The 22,014-nt window shown below is 49.8% G+C and overlaps 2 protein-coding genes across 5 annotated transcripts in view; one reads left to right on the forward strand and one right to left on the reverse strand.

Annotated features, from left to right (window-relative positions):
- RUSC2 (RUN and SH3 domain containing 2) overlaps positions 1-16,134 on the forward strand; it is a 68,459-nt gene extending 52,325 nt beyond the window's left edge. For 3 of the 4 annotated variants that reach the window (XM_058523458.1, XM_058523460.1, XM_058523459.1), the window contains 11 exons: positions 1,219-3,303; positions 7,893-8,516; positions 8,755-8,940; positions 9,109-9,249; positions 10,414-10,490; positions 10,704-10,878; positions 10,968-11,073; positions 11,768-11,814; positions 12,230-13,052; positions 13,148-13,285; positions 13,370-16,134. In XM_058523458.1, the coding sequence (XP_058379441.1) occupies positions 1,287-3,303; positions 7,893-8,516; positions 8,755-8,940; positions 9,109-9,249; positions 10,414-10,490; positions 10,704-10,878; positions 10,968-11,073; positions 11,768-11,814; positions 12,230-13,052; positions 13,148-13,285; positions 13,370-13,571 (4,536 nt within the window). In that variant the 5' untranslated portion in view covers positions 1,219-1,286 and the 3' untranslated portion in view covers positions 13,572-16,134. The remainder of the gene's footprint in view (positions 1-1,218; positions 3,304-7,892; positions 8,517-8,754; positions 8,941-9,108; positions 9,250-10,413; positions 10,491-10,703; positions 10,879-10,967; positions 11,074-11,767; positions 11,815-12,229; positions 13,053-13,147; positions 13,286-13,369) is intronic. The other variant, XM_058523461.1, reaches the window with a different exon arrangement.
- On the reverse strand, positions 14,091-16,024 carry CIMIP2B (ciliary microtubule inner protein 2B). The gene is given in 6 exon segments (XM_058524802.1): positions 14,091-14,257; positions 14,527-14,724; positions 14,800-14,851; positions 15,063-15,277; positions 15,366-15,589; positions 15,978-16,024. Coding segments are annotated over 6 exon segments (825 nt in total). The 3' UTR covers positions 14,091-14,168.
- Positions 16,135-22,014: the final 5,880 nt, after the last annotated feature.

The following is a 22,014-nucleotide window of genomic DNA, read 5'->3' on the forward strand; positions in this document are numbered from 1 at the left end:
AATGGGGGATTTAGACTCACGGTGGGTGGAAAGAAAATGATAGGAATGAAAAGGGAAGGAAGAGAAATGAATGAATTAGGAGAAGTTAGATATGAGGAGTCTGAGGGAGTGAAGACTGTTGGGACCTGAACTTGGTAGCACAGGAGACTAGAATGTGAGGAGGCCATTCTGCCACAGTCCAGCCAAGAGACCAGAGAAGCTCAGAATGGGCTCTGTGTTCTTGGAGCCAGGAAACCTTGAACAAGGGAGAACTTTACCTTAGCCTATCAGAGGTAAAACTGGGAAGAGAAGACTTTCTAGGGGACCCCCGTAGTGAAAGTTCTAGGCTAAAACTGGGCAGAATTTGGGCACTTCAGGTCTGTGCCCTGAGCTACACAAATATTAAAAATGTATTATGCCTCTCTTGTTTGCCAGGCCTTATGTGATGTTGTGCTAGAGGTTGATACAAAAGAGATAAAAGTAGACCCCACCCCCATTGAGAGGGAAGAGGTTGGCATCAGCCATACTTGCAGTCACTCATGCCCAGCACGGTCTCTGCATTCAAGAAGCTCCAGTGCAGTAGTCAGGAGAGAGCATATCCTTAGCCCACAGCCATCAGAGAGGGACAGAGATTCTGGGGCTCAGAGGAGGAGAAAAGGGGTTCAAGATGACATAGGAGTCAAAAGATATAGTATATTTAAAAATATTTTTTAGCAAAATTATAGCGTATTGCTATGAGTACATGATATATTATTCATATATCTGTAAACTTGCATGCTATAGCTGTGTCTAAGGCATCTCTATATCCCCTCAGCGCCTAGTACCCTTTCTGACATTCTAGGTGGATTCTTCTTAGTTATGTCACTATTCACACTTTTTTTTGTACTTAGGACTAGTCATCCTTTACTGCTAAGAACAGGGTCCTTGAAAGAGAAGGAGAAAGTTCTGTCCCTGAGATCCGCAGACCTTCATATGTGGCATTAAAAGGGGCCTGGCCTGTTGGCACAAGTGGATGCATGGTGAACTTAAAATGAAGGGGGAATTCAAGAGCTGGACCTGTGCAATGCAGAAAGTGTGGTGGGGTACCTCTGCCCTGTCGGGCTGTGTTATCAAGCTCCATCCTGACCGAGTCTTTTCTCCTCTTGGGCTCTTCTGCATCTGAAAATGATATGGGGAAGGGCATGTCCCTGACTTCCAGGGAGGTGACATTAGGTTCCCTTTCTTTCCCTCTCTCTCCAGGTGCCAAGGTCTCCTGATGAAATGTGTTCTGCCCCACTGGGCTCCGGGGGCAGTGTCTGGTGCTGTTGATGCCCTTGTTCGAACTTTCCAGAATGGATAGTCCCCCAAAGCTGACTGGAGAGACCCTCATCGTCCATCATATCCCCCTGGTGCACTGCCAAGTGCCAGACAGGCGGTGCTGTGGAGGGGCAAGTGGAGGTAGTGGGAGCATAAGACCCAATCCGTTCTGCCCACCCGAGCTGGGCATCCCCCCGCCTGATCAAGACCTAGGACAAGCTGACTCCCTGTTGTACAACAGTCTGCCCTCTGCTCCAGGGGGATCTGCGCAGTCTGCAGACAGCACCAAGAGTAGAGGTCGGGATGGAAGAGGCCCCGGGGCCCCTAAACGACACAATCCCTTCTTGCTGCAGGATGGTGTGGCCGAGCCAGGACTTGGTGACCTGTATAATGACAGCATTGGTGATAGTGCCATCCAGCAGTCCTTCCACCTGCATGGGGCTGGCCAGCCCACCTTCCAGCTATCCTCTTTCCAGCTGCCACCACCTGGCCCCAGAGTGGGCAGGCCACGGGGGTCAACACGTTGTCGGGCTGGAGTGGTGGAGGGGCAGGAACAGGAGCCAGTGACCACCTTGGATACCCAGCAGTGCAGCACTAGCCGCTGCTGCCGGCCAGAGCTGGAAGCAGAGACCATGGAGCTAGATGAGTGTGCAGGACCTGGTGGGAGTGGCACTGGGGGTGGAGCCAGTGATACCTCTGGCTTTTCCTTTGACCAGGAATGGAAGCTCAGCTCAGATGAATCCCCAAGGAACCCCAGATGCTCAGGCTCAGGACCCCAGCACTGCCGCTGCAGTAGCACATCCAGTCAGTCCGAGGCGGCTGACCAGTCCATGGGCTATGTGAGTGACTCCTCCTGCAACAGCTCAGATGGTGTGCTGGTCACCTTCAGCACCCTCTACAACAAGATGCATGGCAACTCCCGTGCCAATCTTAACTCAGCCCCACAATCTTGCAGTGACTCTTCCTTCTGCAGCCATTCAGACTCTGGCGCCTTCTACCTGGACCTGCAAACCTCCCCAGCTGAGTCTAAGATGTCTTGTGAGTCCCACCACCCTGACAGTGGAGGAAGGGAAGGAGGCTATGGTTGTCCTCATGCCTCATCTCCTGAGCTCGATGCCAACTGCAACTCCTACCGGCCACACTGTGAGCCCTGCCCAGCTGTGGCTGACCTCACAGCCTGTTTCCAGAGCCAGGCCCGTCTTGTTGTAGCCACACAGAATTACTATAAACTTGTCACCTGTGACCTGTCCTCCCAATCATCCCCAAGCCCAGCTGGCTCTTCTATTACTAGCTGCTCTGAGGAACACACGAAGATAAGTCCTGCACCAGGCCCTGGCCCTAGCCAGCCCTCTGAGTATTACCTATTCCAGAAGCCAGAAATCCAGCCAGAGGAACAAGAAGCAGTGGGTTCCTCAGAGGAAGCAGCAGCTCCCGTGGGTCCTGCTGTGATTGAGGGGCAAGTGTACACTAATACTTCACCCCCTAACCTTAGCACTGGACGTCAGCGCTCTCGAAGCTATGATCGCAGCCTTGAGCGAAGCCCTCCTGTTCGCCTGGGCTCACTGGAACGCATGTTGAGTTGCCCAGTGCGCCTGAGTGAGGGCCCTGCAGCCCTGGCTGGGCCTAACTCCTCACCTAGGCGGGTCACTTCTTTTGCTGAGCTCGCCAGGGGCCGGAAGAAAGTCGCAGGCTCTGGCTCCCCCCCACTTCGAGTGAGCATTGGAGACTCCTCCCAGGAGTTCTCACCCATCCAAGAAACCCAACAAGATAGGGTGGACCCACTGGATAAGGGCACTCGCTGTAGCCATAGCCTACCACCCATGCCTTTGGGGCCAGGCATGGACCTACTTGGCCCAGAGCCCTGGTCCACCCAGGTCTGTCAGGGCCCCCAGTCCAGTGAGATGCCACCTGCTGGTCTCAGAGCTGCTGGGCAAGGCCACCTGACCCAGCTGATGGATCCAGGGCCTGCTCTCCCAGGGAGCTCAGCCAACAGCCATACCCAGAGGGATGCAAGAGCCAGAGCTGATGGTAAGGAACCTAGAGGCTGGAGAATACCAGGATATATGCATGGGCTTCTCAGTGATAAGGCCCTGCCAAGCACCCATCCATACTGGTAGAAGTTCCTCAGCCTAGATTGATCATCTTTCCAGTCCAGGGCATGTCCTATAGTGGTAATGGGGGGAAGGAGGAGAAACACTAAAAAACACTCTGAGGAGGTAAAATCAGCAGGACTTAGAGACTGATATATTGGGAAAGGAAGTCCTCAGAAGGTTGTGATTCTAAGCCTGGGTGACTGGAAAGATGATGATATGTGGATAGGGACTGCAAACACAGAAGTAGATGTACTGGAAAAGGGATAAGGCATGAGTTCAGTTTGGGACATTTAGGAATTTGCAGTGCTTCAGGGATATGCCCAACAGCCAAGGGACACGCCCAGTAGGCACACCACGCTGGGTGTCAGTGAAGTTCATTCTTTGATCAGTGATTGTAGTCACTCTTCAAAGATCCTGAGACCTGACACTTGACCTTTAAGCCTCCTAGGCCAGCTCTTTCCCTATTTATTTTATTACCTTTAAGTAATTATTTTATTAAGGCTCTATATTAAGTGGGTGCTGATGATTGAGAAATGAGAGGGACATTCTCTGCCCTCAAGGAATTCTAAGGATAGAAACAGAAAAGCAAGCAGATAATTAAAACGCAGAGATGGCGGTCTGTGGTCCTGGTCTATGAGAGGGGTATCTAAACAGACTTACATGTCAGAGAAGGACTGCTGACACAATTTACATTTAAGCACAGTCTAGAAAGACGATTAGGAATAGGCTTTGTGGAGACTTATAAGAAGAACATTCTAGGCTCATACAATAGTCTATGCAAAACCACAAAGGCACAGAATAACTTGATGCTTTCCAGAAATGGCAGATAGTTTGGTTTAGCCATAGTGGAATGTGGATGGAACTATTAAAGGATTTTAATCAGGGAAGTGGCATTTTTTTGTTTGTTTATAACAGTTTAGTGGCCCATTTTGATTTGCATTTTAGAAAGATCACTGGTTGTTTGGGTGGAAGGTGGATTGGAAAGGATGTCTCCCTGGAGGTCAGGAGGCCACTATGATCAGAGTCATTGGAATAAAAGTGGTAGTTGAAGCTGTGAGCGGATGAGAGCATCCAGGGAGAATGTGTGGAGTTATAAAGGGAACAAGGACAGAGCCCTGGGGATACAGTGATTTAAGGTGAGCAGAGCAACCCTCAAAGGAGACTGAGAAGAATTAGCCAGGAAAATAAAAACTGGAAGAGAGAGAAGTCACAGGAACCAAAGGAGGAGAAAGTTTCAAAAAGAGTTAGGTTCCACAAGTGAGTTCCGAAGAGAAATCACTAAGATTAAGACTGAAGAATCCGAGAGCAACATTTGGGAGTAGTGAGGGCAGAAGCCAGATCTCAGAGAGTTTGGGAGGAAAGGGAGCTCAAGGAGAATTTGCTGTGCTGTAGCCTTAGATTGGGTCTGTTGGCTTCTCAAAGGAAAGGTAAAAAACCATAAATGGTATTATCTCTGCCCTTAGGGAGATCACAGCCCATCAGAAGACTTCATGCTCTTGAACATACACTGCAGAGCTGCCCCTGGGGCCTGGGGTTTGGGAGGTTTCTAAGGAAGAGGGGGTCAGAAACAGCAGGGATTGGCCAGAGTTCTTTGGAACCCACTCCCTTAGACTGCAGTGTCTGCTGGAGTGTATCTAGGCACAGGGGATATACCTTGTTCTGAGGGTAAGAACAATCCTGGTCAAAGGTGAGAGGACAGGCATTAAAAGTGTTTTTTCTATTAGATAAGACTTTTCATATCAAGATGCTGTTCTGTTGCATAAGTCTCCAGTGTTCTACCACAGGGCTCTTCTCTTGATTCTGTACAACTATTTTTTAATCAAAAAATGAGCGGCAATTCCATGAATTCACGAATGACAAAAGAAGCTGAGATCTCTTTGAGATCCTGAGCAGCAGAATCAAGATTCAAAAGGATCTCACCAAATGTGGAAAGAACAAAACTAATAAAGCAGAGACCAATGTGAAGTTTGATATATAAGCTGTACTTGAGTTGATTTGGGATATTTAATTGATTGCAAACTCAGAATGAGTCAGCAGACTGGAAGGGCTTCCAAAAAGTGAAAATGACTGGATTAATTCATACACTCCAGAAGGAAGGAGTTGACAGTTCCCCACTCCTCTGAACCAGTCAGTGCTTACCTGGAAGTTCTGGGCACTCCATTTTAAGAAGGAACTAAAGGACTGGGGCCATGTCACCTACACAAGAGCAGGCTTGGGTGAATGTGGTCTCTGTCTCCAGTTTTTTTAAGGGCTGTCACATAGAAAAGTGAGAAAACTTATTCTCTGTGTTCCCTGAGGGTAGAACAGAGACCAACTCCCCACAGTAGGTCCCCCTTCTTTCCTGATCTTATTCCTCTGCCTCAAACCCCATCCTGGGAACTTAGCAGGGAGGATTTAAAAAGGGTAGGAATAAACAGTCTAATTCAAACATACTTGATATAGGGGGTATAATAAAGCTACAGTTGGGAGGGTCAGCTCAGCCTTGAAATCTGATGTTTAAGTAAGTGGGAAGGAAAAAGACATTCCCAGCGGGAAAAGCAGTGTGCTTAAAGATGGGAATGGGCTGGGAAGAGTGGTGTCAATAAGGATAGCAGGTGTGGAAGTTTGAGGGGAGAGCAGTGTAATTTGTGGCAGGTGTGGACACCTACCTGGCTGAGGAGATCATCTTCTGCTGGCAGTAGGGGCCACAGGGGATCAAATAAAATTGGTATTTTAGGAAGCAAGCTGATTTATGTAAGAAGATTCTGGATGCAGTGAAACTAGCTTGAACCAACGGTGACAGTGGGGATTCATTCATTTAACAAATCTTTATTCAGTACCTACTATGTACCAGGCTCTGTTCTAGGCACTGGGGATACAACAATGAGCAATAAAAAACTCTGCTTTTCTGGAGCCCTTATGAGGAGTAATAGAAAATAAACAAATAAGATAATTTCTGATAGTGAAAAAATGCTAAGGAGAAAATAAGCCAGGGTAATGAGATAGGAGTGTGACTTGCCAGAGGGGGCTGAGGTGGTCAGAGGTGGTCTTACTGAGGAGGTGATGTTTGAGCTGATGCCTGAACAATGAGATGATTGCAGACAGAAAGAACAGCAGGTGCAAAAGGCCCCGAGATGTTAACGAACTTGGCATGTTTAAGGACAGAAGGAAGTATATAGCTGGAGCATAGCGAGGGAGAATCACGAAGGTTGCTCTCTAAGCACTGACTGGGGATGACAGGAGCATGCAGTTTGACAATGCCCCGTGGGAGTGATTCTGAAACACCTCCCTGATGGGGCTGTGGTCACCATCCCCTTAAGACTCCCTGAAGTAAATAAGTGGGAAAAGATGAGGGATAGGAAAACATGGCCTGATACCATTTCATGTGTAGTACAATGTAGTAGAGAGAACAACAGTTAGACCTGGCTTAGGCAGAATTCTAGCTCTGCCACTTCCTAGTTGTGTTACCTTGGGCAAATGACTTAATCTCTAAATTTCCAGTAGCCTCATCTGTCAAGTGAGGATACAGATTCCTGCTTCAGGCTTGTTGAGCGGCAGAGTTGTGCTAATGAGCCACACCTGGGGTATTAGGCGGTGTGGGTGCTTATAGCGCCACCTTGTGTTCATTCAGGTGTTTACAGTGTGCACTATGTTGTATCAGCACTGCCCATACACAGACACTCCTGCCGTGCAGTGTCCTGGAGTTTTGTGTTTAGTTCTGAGCCCCATGTTTTGCGGGACGCTGACCTGAAGACTGGCTGAAAGAACAGGAGAGGACCAGTCTTGAGAAACACACCTCTCTGTAGAGGGAGCAGATGTGGACTCTGAGGCTCCAATGCCAGGATCATGAAAGAGTGGGAGTGGGTGGATAGCGGTAACAGGAGGCTGATTCTAGCTGCAAGTAATGAAATATTTTATTATGGTTAGATTTCCTCAAGAGTGAAATGTGCTGACTTGAGAGGATACAAGGGATGATGATCTTGACCCTGAAAATCTGGGACTCTGACTCCAAGTCTTTAGGCCTTAGAAACAAAGAAAGTAGTGGTTCTGCCATTGACAGAAATGGAAGTCATCAGGAGATAGGAGAAAGGCTAACTGTTTTTAAACAGCAAATTTTAAGTGAAAGCAGAACCCTAAAGCACAATGATCTAGAGATCAAGAGGAAGGTCGGGCTAAAGCTGTGAGTTCAGGAGTCATCTGTATGCATGTATGAACTTGAACAGTGCCAGGGAGAAAGTATAAAGTGAGATATAAGAATTGAGCCTTAAGATACACTTACCTTTGAAGTCAAAAAAATGAAGAAAGGGTCAGAGTACAAGACAGTTCAGTATCATAAAAACAGTAGGAAAAGTTTTACAAAAGAAGGGGGAGCAGTGTCAGATTCCACCCGCTTGGATTACCCCTACCCCATTCAGTGCCTACAACCTGGGTCCTGCCCATCCCTTCTCTTTTCCACAGTGAACATCAGCTCCTGTCTGCTTCTTTGCTTCCTCTCATGCGGGTTTCAGTGTCTGTCTGATTCCTTCTCCATCCCTGTTGCCACAGGGGGTGTTGCTGAGAGCCGACCAGTCCTTCGCTACAGCAAGGAGCAGAGGCCAACCACGCTGCCCATCCAGCCCTTCGTGTTCCAGCACCACTTCCCCAAGCAGCTGGCCAAGGCCCGGGCCCTCCACAGCCTTTCCCAGCTCTACAGCCTCTCGGGCTGCAGCCGTGCACAGCAGCCTGCCCCACTGGCTGCCCCGAGTGCTCAAGTCCCAGCCCCAGCTCCTTCAGGGGAGTCACAAGCATCCACCAACAGAGGTGCCAGGAAAGGTGGCCCTGAGCCAGAAACCTCACGGCCGTCACCCCTGGGCAGCTACTCCCCCATTCGAAGTGCTGGCCCCTTTGGGCCCAGCACCGACTCTTCTGCTTCCACTTCATGCTCCCCTCCCTCAGAGCAGGCCACAGAAAGCCCACCCCCATGGAGCCACTCCTGTCCTCCTGCTGTCCAGCCTGCCACTTCCCAGCAGCCACAGAAGGAAGATCAGAAGATACTGACCTTGGCTGAGTACCGGCTCCATGGGACAGGAAGCCTGCCTCCTCTGGGCTCCTGGAGATCTAGCCTCAGCCGAGCAGAGAGCCTGGCCCGGGGAGGTTGTGAGGGCAGCATGGCCTCCAGACCCAGTAACGGTATGAGCTTCACTGCCTGCCCCCCTGACCCCAGGCACTTCCACCTCCCCTTTGAATGGTTTCTTATACTCTATCCTGGGGTCAAAGGTTAAAATGTTTGCATCTCCTTCCCCAGCATCTGTGGATAATATCCACACACTCCCAATCCTCATGTTTTATATGGACCCATTGGGTAGAGATGAAATGCTGTCTCCTGCTAACTCTTACTTGTCTCTTCTGCTAATCTGTCTGCTTTCAGCCAACCATCTATCCCCTCAAGCACTCAAGTGGCGGGAATACAGGAGGAAGAACCCACTAGGGCCACCTGGCTTGTCAGGGAGCCTAGACCGAAGGCCACAGGAAGCTCGGCTGGTCCGAAGGAACCCCATCTTTGAGTTTCCTGGCTCCCTCAGTGCTGCTGGCCATCTGAACTGCCGGCTGAATGGTGTGTGGGCAAGGTCCCCAGTACACCCAGGGCAGGCTCTGCTACAGCTGGGAAGGGCTAGAGAAGGGGTCAGTCCCAAAGGAACCCACCTCAGGGTATAAGGCACAGAACTGAGCTGCAACTCTTGGAAAGAGAGTTGCTCAGGATTGATTTTTCTCTTCTTTCCAGGTCAAATAGTAAAGCCATTACCACTGACTTGCCCTGACTTCCAAGACCCCTTTTCCTTGACTGAGAAGCCTCCAGCTGAGTTTTGTCTGTCCCCAGATGGCAACTCAGAGGCCATTTCCATTGACCTGCTTCAGAAGAAAGGTGAATATTACCCCCAGCTCAAACCGGGAATTCTGTTGTCAGTACCTATTTGTGCCTGTTGCCCTACTGACTAGCCCTCCTGAATATCTCCCTGTCTTAGAACTCCAAGTTCTGGGAGGAATTAGAGAGCACAGGCATTGGGGCAAGAGAAGTCTGTGTCCTGTGTGTTTTGAGTATGTGCGAGTGGGCCAGGGTCATTTATCAAATGCTTAAGAATGAGGCTTCAGTCTCCTCCCTCAGGGAGCTAAGGATGGTGAGGGAGACTGCCCTGTCATAAATCAATGCCTGCGTGCTCTAATCTGGGGAGTTTAGGTACTACAGGGCCCAGCAGCTTGGGTAAGTGTGCTGGTAACATCTACTGAGAAACGGACTGACAAGGAACCACTCTTATTAATAAGAGTTAATAAGGGACCACTGAACTAAGAGAGAGAGCTGTTTAAAGATGGTGGGGAAAGAATTGAGCATAACTGTGGGCTGAAGCAAAGGAGCCTGTGAAAAGGGAGAAAGATGAAGCCAAGGTCCCTTGCAGAGGCAGAGTGGGAGATTCAAAGCTTAGGAAGAGGGAAGAACCTTGGGCAGGAAGGGGTATAATAGCCACCTTCCTCCAAGGTGGAGGGAGTGAGAGGGGGGAGGGAGGAGGCGGGAGAGAGGATAGATATAATATAGTTATGTCTTTTGGATGGAAAGGGAAGTTGAATTCATGATCATGATCTGTTCATGTGTGGAGCAGAACCAAGGGCTTGAGAAGAGGGGTAAAGATTTGGCACAGCAACTTGAGAGCATAGTAGAGGCACATCAAAGAAGTCCCCTGGTCAGTCACTGATGGGGGTGGCCCTGGACTTTCTCCAGCAGCCTGGTTTCTCAGAGTGGAGAAGACAGATGGTTAGATTGATCTAGGATTGGAGTAAGAGGGCAAGGAAGTTGAGGACGTTGAAGGCCTTGATGATGGAATCATTGAGGTGGATCCAGGCTGGCAGGTGAAAACAGGAGGGGCTTGAGAACTAGGCAAAAACAGGTAGGGGCCAGGGCCTGGTGCCTTGGTGAGACCCATGTGCAGGGAAAGAGAGTGTGGAAGCCCTTTCCTCTCTCCACTGAGGGCTCAGTCCCAGCTGAGTTGCCCAGGGACATGCTTAGGGACCTGTCACATCAAATTCTTGCTTGCAGGGCTGGTGAAAGCTGTTAACACTGCTGTGGACCTCATCGTGGCCCATTTTGGCACAAGCCGGGATCCTGGGGTGAAGGTAGGCAAGAAACTGGAGAGTTCAGCTCTACCCTGCTGACCCTCACCTATTCTGTGCTACCATCTTCCCTTGCTTTCTTGCATCTAGAGCCCAGAGTTGGGTACTTAGGGATGCGGATCGCAAGAGAAGCACCATTAGGGCTGATTAAGAGAGTCGGAGAGGACCAAGGTCCAGCTTCACATGATTCCCTGTACTTCCCTACTGCATCCACAGGCAAAGCTGGGGAATAGTTCTGTGAGCCCCAATGTAGGCCACCTGGTTCTGAAGTACTTGTGCCCTGCGGTCCGGGCTGTGCTGGAGGACGGGCTCAAGGCCTTTGTGCTAGATGTCATCATCGGGCAACGTAAGAACATGCCATGGAGTGTGGTTGAGGCTTCCACACAGCTAGGTAAGTGCTGGGTGGCAAGAGGGGGACCCTAGGCTGAATTTAGGGTTCCAGTGATTGGGCATGTGACCTCAACTCTCGCTTCCTCCCAGGCCCATCCACCAAGGTCTTGCACGGCCTCTACAACAAAGTCAGCCAATTCCCAGAGCTCACCAGTCATACCATGCGCTTCAACGCCTTCATCCTTGGCCTGCTCAAGTAAGTATATGGAGCAATGAGATCTGCAAACCACTGGCTCCTCCCCTGGGCTCAGCCACCTCTGAGCAACCAACTCCCTAGACTGAGACAGAAAGGGGATCTGCGGGATCTGTGGCCAGGGCCCAGTCTCACTTTCTCCCTACCTAGCTAAAGCCTCTCTCAGTAGGTCCCTGGTTTCCCACCATACCCACGACCCTCTGGCACTGATCACCAACATGGTCTTCTGCTTTTACAATTCCATAATCTGGCTTATTTGGAAATTAATCAGGTTCTCAGTTTCTCTGAATATTGTAAACTCTGATCCTCTCAATTCCAGCACTGCTTCCAAATCTTGCTTGACCCCAAGTCCACCTTGGGACCCACATCACAGTATTCATGTTTCTCAAGTATGGGCTCAGTCATCTCCTTTGGCCCTGAGCTACCCTTTACTCTCCCTCAGTAGCTGCCCTGACTTCTCGGGTCTTGCGCAAGCCAGCTCCATTCTAGGAAGTGATTGGCTTATGAATCACATGTTCACCCCCTCCCTACATCCCCACTGACTTTCTAGAACTTTATTACATGAAATGAACCAGGTAGCATCCCTGCCATAGAAGGGAGATGTTCACCTGTGCCTCTGCCCTGGGTCTGTCTCCTTTGTACCTTATCATCTGGCTATATCCACACAACACTCAACTCTCTTCTCCTGTCCCTACAGCATCCGGTCTCTGGAGTTCTGGTTTAATCACCTCTATAACCACGAAGGTAATGCCCAGAACCCTGCTCTCTCTTGCACTCAGTATAGGCCAGATCTCAGAGGCTCAGAAGAGGGAGGCACAGCTGTCATTTCAGATGCTAGAGGTGGGGAGGGGAACACACAAGCTTTCATTCTCAAAGCTTGGGCTTGTGTTAGAGCCTTGGAGTCAGGCAGTCTGAAAGTCAGGGTGGCCAGGAACCCCAACACCTCTCCTCTAAACTCGAGGCCTCCACTTAAGGTTGTGGAGTTTATATACCACACAACTTGAAGAGGCATCGTTTACGCTGTCGTACTTCTAAGTGGCACACTACCCAGCCTGTGCAGCAGTCTGCGGTGGCTCTGCCCAGGCTGACTTTCACAGGCCCATGCCAGACCAGGCTCTGCTTGTCTGTATGGCTCAGTCCCTCTCTCTTTCTCCCCTAGATATCATCCAGACCCACTACCAGCCATGGGGCTTCCTGAGCGCAGCACATACTGTGTGCCCTGGCCTCTTTGAGGAGCTGCTGCTGCTGCTACAGCCCCTGGCCCTGCTGCCCTTCAGCCTCGACTTGCTGTTCCAGCACCGGCTGCTGCAAAGTGGGCAGCAGCAGCGGCAGCACAAGGAGCTGCTGCGGGTGTCCCAGAACCTGCTGCTGTCTGCCCACTCAACGCTGCAGCTGGCCCAGGCCCGGGGCCAGGAGGGCCCCGGAGACGTGGACAGGGCAGCCCGTGGGGAGCGGGTGAAGGGTGTGGGTGCCCCAGAAGGTGGAGAAGATGAGGAGGAAGTGGAGGAGACAGAAGAGGCGGCAGAGGATGCTGGGGGCTCAGGGTGTGGCAGGGGGGCCCGAGGTGGGCAGGCTGGCTGGTGGTACCAGCTCATGCAGAGCTCCCAGGTCTACATCGATGGCTCCACTGAGGGTTCAAGGTTCCCCCGAGGTGGCAGCAATAGCAGCAGTGGCAGCAGCAGTGAGAAAAAGAAAGGGGCCGGAGGTGGGGGGCCACCTCCCCGAGAGGGAGTAGTGGAGGGAGCTGAGGCCTGCCCTGCTCCTGAGGAGACCCTGGGCTGGGACAGGGGCTGGCCCTTCTGGATGGGGAGCCCCCCTGATTCTGTACTGGCTGAGCTGAGACGCAGTCGGGAGAGGGAGGGGTCCACTGCCCCCCCAGCAGAAAATGAGGAAGGAGCCTCAGGGCCTTCACCTGGGGGCATCAAGTGGGGACACCTCTTTGGGTCCCGAAAGGCTCAGCGGGAAGCCCGGCCCACAAACAGGTAAGAGGCAGCCCACGGTGTACACGAAGGGAGTGGGGGTGCCTGATCTAAGCCAGGGAACAGACAGAGCCAGAGCCCCAGCTGCTGTCCCCTAGGCTACCGTCAGACTGGCTGAGCCTGGACAAGTCCATGTTCCAACTAGTAGCACAGACAGTGGGTGCCCGCCGGGAGCCAGAGCCCAAGGAGAGCCTGCCGGAGCCACACTCTCCAGCCCTGCCCTCTAAGCCTCCATGGTGAGTCCTGGGGGACAGAAGGATTGGGGGGCTGGGTTTGGCTGCGGGTGGGGCTTCTCTGACATTCATCTGTTGTTTCCCCAGCCAGGTGAAGGCACTGTGCCACCATCTGGCCACAGGCCCTGGACTGCTGAGCTTCCACAAGGGAGATATCCTACGGGTGCTGGGGCCAGCCAGAGGAGACTGGCTGCATTGCAGCCATGGCGCTGACACAGGCCTGGTGCCTCTGGCCTATGTGACCTTGACCCCAACTCCAAGTCCAATCCCCAGAAGCAGCCAAAACTGAGGCCCTGTGCATGCTGGTGGCCTCAGGGACCCTCATAACCCCCAGACTCGGAGCCTGAGAGCCCTTCCCTCTGGCTTGGCTACTGAGAGTAGACTGAGAGCTGGGGGCCACATATCCCTGTGCTCAGTATTAATCACTCCCCCTTAACTGTCCCAGTGACCTTGTCCAGACCTCTACCCAGGAAAGGAGGGAAGGGACACAGCACTGGACTGCCAGGATTTCCCCAGCCCATTTGGGCCAGCCCTTCCATGGGTACAGACAAGCATGTCCCTATGGAGGGAGTGACTGGAGGCCCATTTGCAAGGTTCCCTAGGCCAGGTGGTGAGGTGGAGGGGTGACAGTATTGGGGCCAGATCCCTAAGCCCCTAGCTGTAAATAGGCTGTGGCCAGTGCCTGGTGGTCAAAAGAGGGAGGAGGAGCCCAGGCTTCTGTTTGTGTATTTATTTATTTATTTATAACACCTATTAATAAAAAAGGTGCTCGGCCTCCAAACCATTCTCTTTGTGGCTCCCCCCACCCTCTGGCCCACCTCTCTTCCTTCCAAAAGGATGGCTGGGATAGGATGAACAGGGAAGAGAGAACTTGAGGTCCAGGTACCTACACCAGGAGCTGCTGCTGGAGGGTGCTGAAGCCCAGAGCATCATGGGTGAGATGGCCATATGTGCAGCCAAACTGGAACTTATGCCCTGTGTGGCCAAGAGAGTCTGTCACTTGTAGCCAGTGGCATGGAAAAGCCATTTATTTCTCAGCATGTTGCCTAGACCCTCCAAAATCTGGTCCTGACTCCCCAGGGTGAACTACCTCAGTTTCTTTTTCTTCCCTATGGTAAAGCTGAACCACGTGATCTGAGGTCCCCCCATATCTATTAGTTCCATCCCCCCAAACCACCTCCACCTATCCCACACACACACACAATATTCCAGTCCCCAAAGCCTCCCTCTGGGGCTATCCTTACCTGGCACATGGTCCCCGTAGTTAGGTAAAAGGCTCAGATTCTGAGAGTAGGTCCTGGAAAGTGGGGGGAGATGTTTGGGATCTTTCTGGGGTCTGCCCCATGAATACATCTGTCCAAATTCCTGCAGTGCCTGGTTGGTGAGCACAGGAAAGCTGGAGCCGAAGAGGAAGCGGGCACGGGGCACATAACCAGTGAAGCCTGGGGGAGGGGATACTGAGTGAAGACCTCCTGGGCGCCTCCCCACGCCTTTGGTCATTACTCACCTCCTCTCACCTGACTTGAAGAACTTGCGAGGATCTCTGTCATCCATGGAATAGGGGGAAGCCTTGTGAGGAGAAGCAGATAGAAGAAAAATAGGGCTATCAAATTCAGCTCCTGTGCTCTAACAAGCTCCCAGGGAGGTGGAGCTGGCAGTCAACCTCACATCCCATGTACCCACAGCCATGCTACTCGTGGCCACCCCCAGGCCTGGCCACACAGACGTAAGGCTCCCCACTCCCACCCCACTGCAGACCCCTCAGCTATCTGGGTCTCACTCGTTCCGCCTCCTGTCCCAGCTCTGGCTCCTCGGCCTTCAGCTCTGGCTCTGGCTCTGGCTCTCAGGCTTGCTCCACGTCTTCTCCTCCTTTAGCCTCCTTTGGCAGCTCTTGACTCCCATGTCCCCCACGCCACTGAGTAAAACCATGCAGAGCCTCAGCCCAGACCTGGCTGCAGTTCTTGGCAAAAATGAACTGTGCCTGGGGTACAAAACCTGGGTGGGCAGGGGCAAGGAAGATTTCTATTAGTGTTTGGGACACGTGTTCTGGTATGGGATCACCTGTTCATACCTGTGTACATACCTGTGTACCCAGGGATCATGCTGGAGCTGAGCCTTTCGTGCGCGTGCCTGACATGCAGGCTTCCTCTGGGAACCTCGGGAGATCTTGGAGGCTGAATGCGAGGCAGAAGTGTGCAACGGGCAGGGGGCTAGGCTAGGCCAGGAGAGCCTCGAAGTAGCTGACCATTTGCCTGCCCATAGGTCTGGCCCATGCTGGACCGAAGTAGTGGGCAGTGTCCAGTGTACCTATAGTACAGGACTCACCCACTCACCTCCAGAGTCCTTCTGCCCCCCCCATCCCCAGAGGCAGAAGCAGAGATCTCTGAAGCCCTAGTCTTTTCTAGACTCAGCTGTGTATATATTTGGAGCAGGCATTTCTCAGTTCTCTGTCTGGGTTTTCAACCCTTCCCCTCTGCTGTTACCCTGTTACCAAGGAGAAGACAACACAGAGCTTCGTGGCACGCCCAGCTACCACATTTCCCTTGCTTTTCCATCCAACACCGTAGATATCCCAGCCCTGAGCCTCCCAAACTGCTATGTCCAGTTGGCCCCGGAGGTCTAGGGGGGCACAACTCCTATCCCTCTACCCCTATTCCCAGAAGCAAGCTGGGTGTGCTCTGGGTAGAAGTGTTACCCCGGCATATAATGAGGGTTCAGCCCCAGTATGAAGGTGCTGGCCATAGCCGTGGGAACCCAGGCAGTTCCTTTTGTTTCCCTTTGAGCCGAGGCTCTGGGCTGTGTGTACTGTGTCCAGGGCAATGGGGCCAAGCCAGAGGCAGGAGGCAGGGCCAAGGGAGCAGCGAGGGGAGGGGCGCTAGTGAGATGACGGCCAGGGCCAAGGCCAGCAGAACAGGAGAGCAGAGGCTCACTGGTCTGTCTACTCCAGAACGCAGTCCTGCCACCTGTGGGCAGGGAACAGCCTCCCCACGCCAGGACCGAAGGAAGCCCTAAGGTGGGAAGTGGGAGAGCAACAACTGTGAAGTTCATTCAGCTCTGTCTCAAAAGAGGACCCTTCCTTCTTAAGCCCCCGTCTGAGCACCTGCCTGAGGAGATGTGGATTCTACTCTTTGTGAGTCTTGAGTGAAGGTAATGCAGTTCCTGGGAAAAGGGGGTCTCTGAGGGGAGCCCAGAGCCCAGGGGGGAGGTCATAGGGGAAAAAAGGAAACTAGAGATCTCTAGGCAGTGACATTAAGTTTATTTTCAATAATGTAATTTAACAGGAATGATTTTTTGGATTCCTACTATAATTTGGATCATCATCCATTCAACAAATATGCCATGCTCTGCTAGGCACACTCCGCAGTGGCAGAATGTACACTATGAAAGAGTCAGAACAGCTGAGCCCCATGTGACTTTGGGCGGGTCATTTAGTATTTCTGAACCCCACTGTCCTCATCTATAAAATGCAGATACTACTACTCTCCCTCGCACTGTTGTGAGGCTCAAAGGAATGTGTGCAAGTGTGTTTGTAACGATCAAGACCAAGAAGCCGGGGCCGGCCTCGTGGCTTAGCGGTTAAGTGTGGCACTCCGCTACTGGCGGCCCGGGTTCGGAACCCCGGGCACGCACCGACGCACCACTTCTCCGGCCATGCTGAGGCCACGTCCCACATACAGCAACTAGAAGGATGTGCAATTATGACATACAGCTATGTACTGGGGCTTTGGGGGGAAAAAAAAGGAGGAGGATTGGCAATAGATGTTAGCTCAGAGCCTGTCTTCCTCAGCAAAAAAAAGAGGAGGATTAGCACAGATGTTAGCTCAGGGCTGATCTTCCTCACAAAAAAAAAAAAAAAAGACCAGGAAGCCGGAATGGTAGGGTAGAGGAAAGAGCAGGGGGTGAGGTCAGACAGTCACGGGCTCCTAATAGCTTGTGGCCTTGAGCCGACCCTACTGCTCTGAGCAGGTGACTTGACTTCTTCTGAGCCTGAATTCCCTAAGCTCTACCGTGAAGGTTAAAATAATCTAACCTACCAAGGCGCTGTTTGTTAAGGGTAAAGTCAGATAGATAGTGTGTGTGAAAGAACTTACCCCAGCACCTGGCACACAGCTACTAAAACTTTATTTCCTTCTCTATTGTCTGTCTAATATTGTCTCTAAGCTTCTAACACATATAGGCGATCAATGGATGGTTAGTAAATTCAGTGGCTGTGGGTTTTTTTTACTGTGGGAGTTCAAGGGAAGGAGATATGAGGGTAATGTTGCGGTTTAAGACTAGGAGGCAAATTAGAATTTAAGAAAACAATTCAAATTCTAAGAGAAGAGAAATACAGACCAGGAAGAAGAGATCTGAGGGGCGGGGAACACGATTAGAACTCAGCTCCAGGGCTGAATCAGGACTGGGTTGGTCCACCTTTCCAGGAGGCAGAGCCTCTGCTCTTCTCCCCATCCCGACTGTGACAGTGCCTGGGCTGACCAAGCACGTGTCACTGAATTCTCGGGAATTGCACCAGAGCACTGGGCCCCAAGGAATACATTTCATGTTCCTCACTGTTCTGCCAAGGACAGCCTTGGTATGTGTCATTTAGAGCTAGGGTTGAGGGAACTTGGCTCACAGTTGAGGAAATATGCCAGAGTGAGGGTGGGAGCTGAGGGGAGAGCCCAGACCAGCAGTAGTGCATCAAGGTTAACGACCTGGACTTTTGGATTCTGTAACAGACACTGTTTGTTGGACACCTCATCCCTATTCCCTACCCCCATCTCCCTTCTTCCTAACAGAACCTTAGTCTTGTTCTGCCAAGCAGTCAGGAACTTCGGGGAACCCTGGAGCCAGCCCTAGGAATGAGTCTTGCTTAGTCTAAAGCCCATCTTAGTGGTCCCATTCCCCTTGCCAATGACTGGTTAGGCATGGGCTGTGGCATTCTGGACACTGAGGGGAAGGAAATCTGCTGGGATTAGGGATGGCCCTGGGAAAAGTTTCTTTACTTTTAAAAAAGATGCACAACTGGAGCAGCCCCATAGCCTAGTGGTTAAGTTCGGCATGCTCTGCTTCGGCGGCCTGGGTTCATGGGTTCGGATCCTAGGTGCAGACCTACACCACTCATCCCCGTGCTGTGGCGGCATCCCACATATAAAGTAGAGGAAGATTGGCACAGATGTTAGCTCAGGACTCATCCTCCTGAAGCAAAAAAAGAGGAAGAGTGGCAAAAGATGATAGGTCAGGGCGAATCTTCCTCAGCAAAAAAAAAAAAAAAGATGCACAACAAATTAGGGAGAGCGAGATGGACAAGGAGTTATGTCTTCCTGCCTCTAGAAATTCTGTGGACGTGATGGTGGAACTTTGGCAGGTATCATGAAACCTTGTGGAAAGCTAGGCTAACCTGGGGACAAAGCTGACTACATCAAGGATGGATGGTAGAGTAGAAAGGCCTGGGTCCTTGACGATAATGTAGAGCCACTGAATTTAACCAACTGTTTTATGTGAAATAATTTCATTATTGTTAAGGCCACTTTAAGTTTTCTTTTACTTACAGCCAAAGGCATTATAACATAAAAAAAAAAAAAAAGGTCAAATTCTAACTTCACTAGAGATGTGGACCTTCGCCAGATTCATCTCAAGCCTGTTTTCTCATCTGTAAAATGGGGAACTAGACGTTACTACCTCATTGAGTAGGATAAGATAAATGAGATGAGGCATAAAGAGCAACTGGCCCAGTGTCTAGCTTATGTTAGTGCTAACTAAATAGAAACTCACAGTGTTTGGTTGGAATTTGGTGGAAATGGGAGAAAAGAAGAGTTAAGGACAGTAACAGGTTGTTGGGAGTTCAGGGGAAAGAGTCTGTGAAGTTGAGAAATGGAAAGGTTAAAATTTGAAGTTAGGCTACAGATTAGGAACAAATTCTGCAGAAAAGACCATGACAGTTACAATCAGGGTATGAGTTAATGCAGGTTGGGAAACAGGTTACAATTAGTTTTAGATTTATAATTTGTTAAGAAACGGCCCATTCCTATTGGTGAAATGGCCTGTTACTATTATTGTTTCCATCTGTGTAAAGAATAGTTCTAAGTCCCTGAGGATCAGAAGGGTGTTCTAATCTTAGAAAGGTGTGAAAGAGCTAGCTAAGGGCCCATAGGAATGTTCATTACCTCCGTGCCTCCTTCTAGGGGATAGTCAGCATGGTAACCCAACCACAACTTGCTCCTGATGGGAGCTGCCACACCCAGTGGCCAGTGCTGAATGTGGCAGCAGAGAGAAATGTTTTACTGGGATTACACCCATCTACAGGACGAAGGTCCAGTTAGGAAAGCCACAGCAGTGCCCTGCCCACTCCACACAGCCTGTTGGGTCTCCACAATGGCAGTCTATACCTTTCTGTGGTTCTGCCTTTGATCCTGACCAGGAATTGTAAAATCTCATATAAACACAAATATCGAATCATTATGTTGTACACCTGAAACTAATAAAATGTTATATGTCAAATATATCTCAATTTAAAAAATCAAACTGGGCCGACTCGTGGCTTAGCGGTTAAGTGCGCGCGCTCCGCTGCTGGCGACCCGGGGTTCCAATCCCGGGCACGCACCGACGCACCGCTTCCCCGGCCATGCTGAGGCCACGTCCCACATACAGCAACTAGAAGGATGTGCAGCTGTGACATACAACTATCTACTGGGGCTTTGGGGGAAAAATAAATAAATAAATAAAATCTTAAAAAAAAAAATCAAACAAAAATTTCCTATAGACCCCAGGTTAATCATTTGATTGTCAGTACTAGACAAGCATCAGTCCCTTCTGTCAGGATGAAGAAGAAAATCATGAGACCTTTGGAAAAAACTCCTCAGATCAAGAGACACCAAAACTGAAACAAGAAGTGAAAAAAATAACTTCAAAGATCACATACAACACAAAATTTTTTTAATTAAAATATAGGGATGCAATAAAACTACATAAAAGGAAAGCAAGGGAATGAAAAACATGAGTTTGAGATGCTTACCTCACATGGAATGAGACAACGTGGCGGGGACCATACAGCTAAATGTATGTTATTGTCAAGGTCTCAGTTTTCATTGGGGATGGTGGTTTTTATTACACATTATAATAAATTAATTAAAGCATGGACCAGTGATGAGAGTGTATCATAAACCAAGGATTATGATAACCCAAATCTGCACATTTGATATCCAAAGAGGTGGGGTGGGGATGGAGGGAATTCAAGTAGAAATGATCAGAAACAGTGGTATTGGTAGACTTTAATACACTTTTCTGGGGCCAGCCCAGTGGTGTAGTGGTTAAGTTTGCACGCTCCACTTTGGCGGCCTGGGGTTCGTGGGTTCGGATCCCGGGCATGAACCTACACACTGCTCATCAAGCCATGCTGTGGCAGGCGTCCCACATACAAAGTAGAGGAAGATGGGCACAGATGTTAGCTCAGGGCCAACCTTCCTCACCAAAAAAAAAAATAATACACTTTTCTGTTTTTAGTAGCTCAAGAAATCAAAATATTAAAAAAAAAGAATACAACGGGGCTGATCCAGTGGTGTAGCAGTTAAGTTTGCACGCTCCGCTCAGGCGGCCTGGGGTTTGCAGGTTCAGATCCTAGGTGTGGACCTAGGCACTGCTCATCAAGCCATGCTGTGGCAGTGTCCCATATATAAAATAGAGGAAGATGGGCACAGATGTTAGCTCAGGGCCGATCTTCCTCACCAAAAAAAAAAAAAAAAACAGAATCTGAATAAGGATGATTTATTAGTTATACACAGGGGACTTTAAAAATGGGCCACATAGTCTAGTCCTGACTAGAGCATGGACTAACAGTACAGGCTTGGGCAAATCACTTAAAGTCTTTGAGCCTCAGTTTCCACATGTGTAAATAAAGAGATGCACTGGATGGTTATTAAGACTTCAGTTCTAACTCCCTTTTCTGTTTGCCAATGCAAATGTTATATGGGCTAAAAAACCCACAATTTTTAAAAAATAACAGAAACTTGGACATGCTTTCAGAGTCATTTCTAAATGCAACTATATTTTTAAAGTTTCATACAGTTTCAAATGGTCTTCAAAATGTGTATTTTCCTCCTAGGATGCAGCTCCAAATAAGCCTTATTCAACTAAGTTTTCCTGAAAACAGGGCACTCGATCTGGGTATCACTGCTGTGAGCACAGAGGGTGGATCCAAGTGAAGGAAACCGCATGGTCTCTTCCTGGCCTTTTTACATATGTAACATTCTTCAAATCTACAAGGATCGATATTAATTTATTCAGACAACTAACTTTTATTAAACATCTGTGCTAGGCAATTACCTTCTGGTCAATGAATAGATGTGTAAGACATAATTCCTGACCTCAGTGAGTCTGCAATTTTAAAAGAAGAGACAGAGGTACAGAGAAAGTCAGAATAAAATAAACGGCACAATGGAGATTTCAACAAAAACAAGTGGCCTTATAATAGGCCACAAAGGAAAATCTCAAAAATCTCAACAAGCACAAATAAGCCACATTTTCTCACACAAACACAATAAACCTGTAAATGAAAAATAAAAATTAGGTTAACCAAACAAAAAATCAACACTTAGACACTTTTTAAATGCTCTCTTAAATAACTCTTGGGGCAAAGAAAAAAAATGTGATTACACATCACCATTTAGAAATAAATAACAAATGAGAATTTAATCAAATTCAGAGGGAATTTTTAACCTCAAGTGCACACTGGCATCATGACTAAGGACATAGGC

The sequence above is a fragment of the Diceros bicornis genome, chromosome 28 (genome assembly GCF_020826845.1).
Source record: "Diceros bicornis minor isolate mBicDic1 chromosome 28, mDicBic1.mat.cur, whole genome shotgun sequence".
Lineage (NCBI taxonomy): Eukaryota > Metazoa > Chordata > Mammalia > Perissodactyla > Rhinocerotidae > Diceros > Diceros bicornis.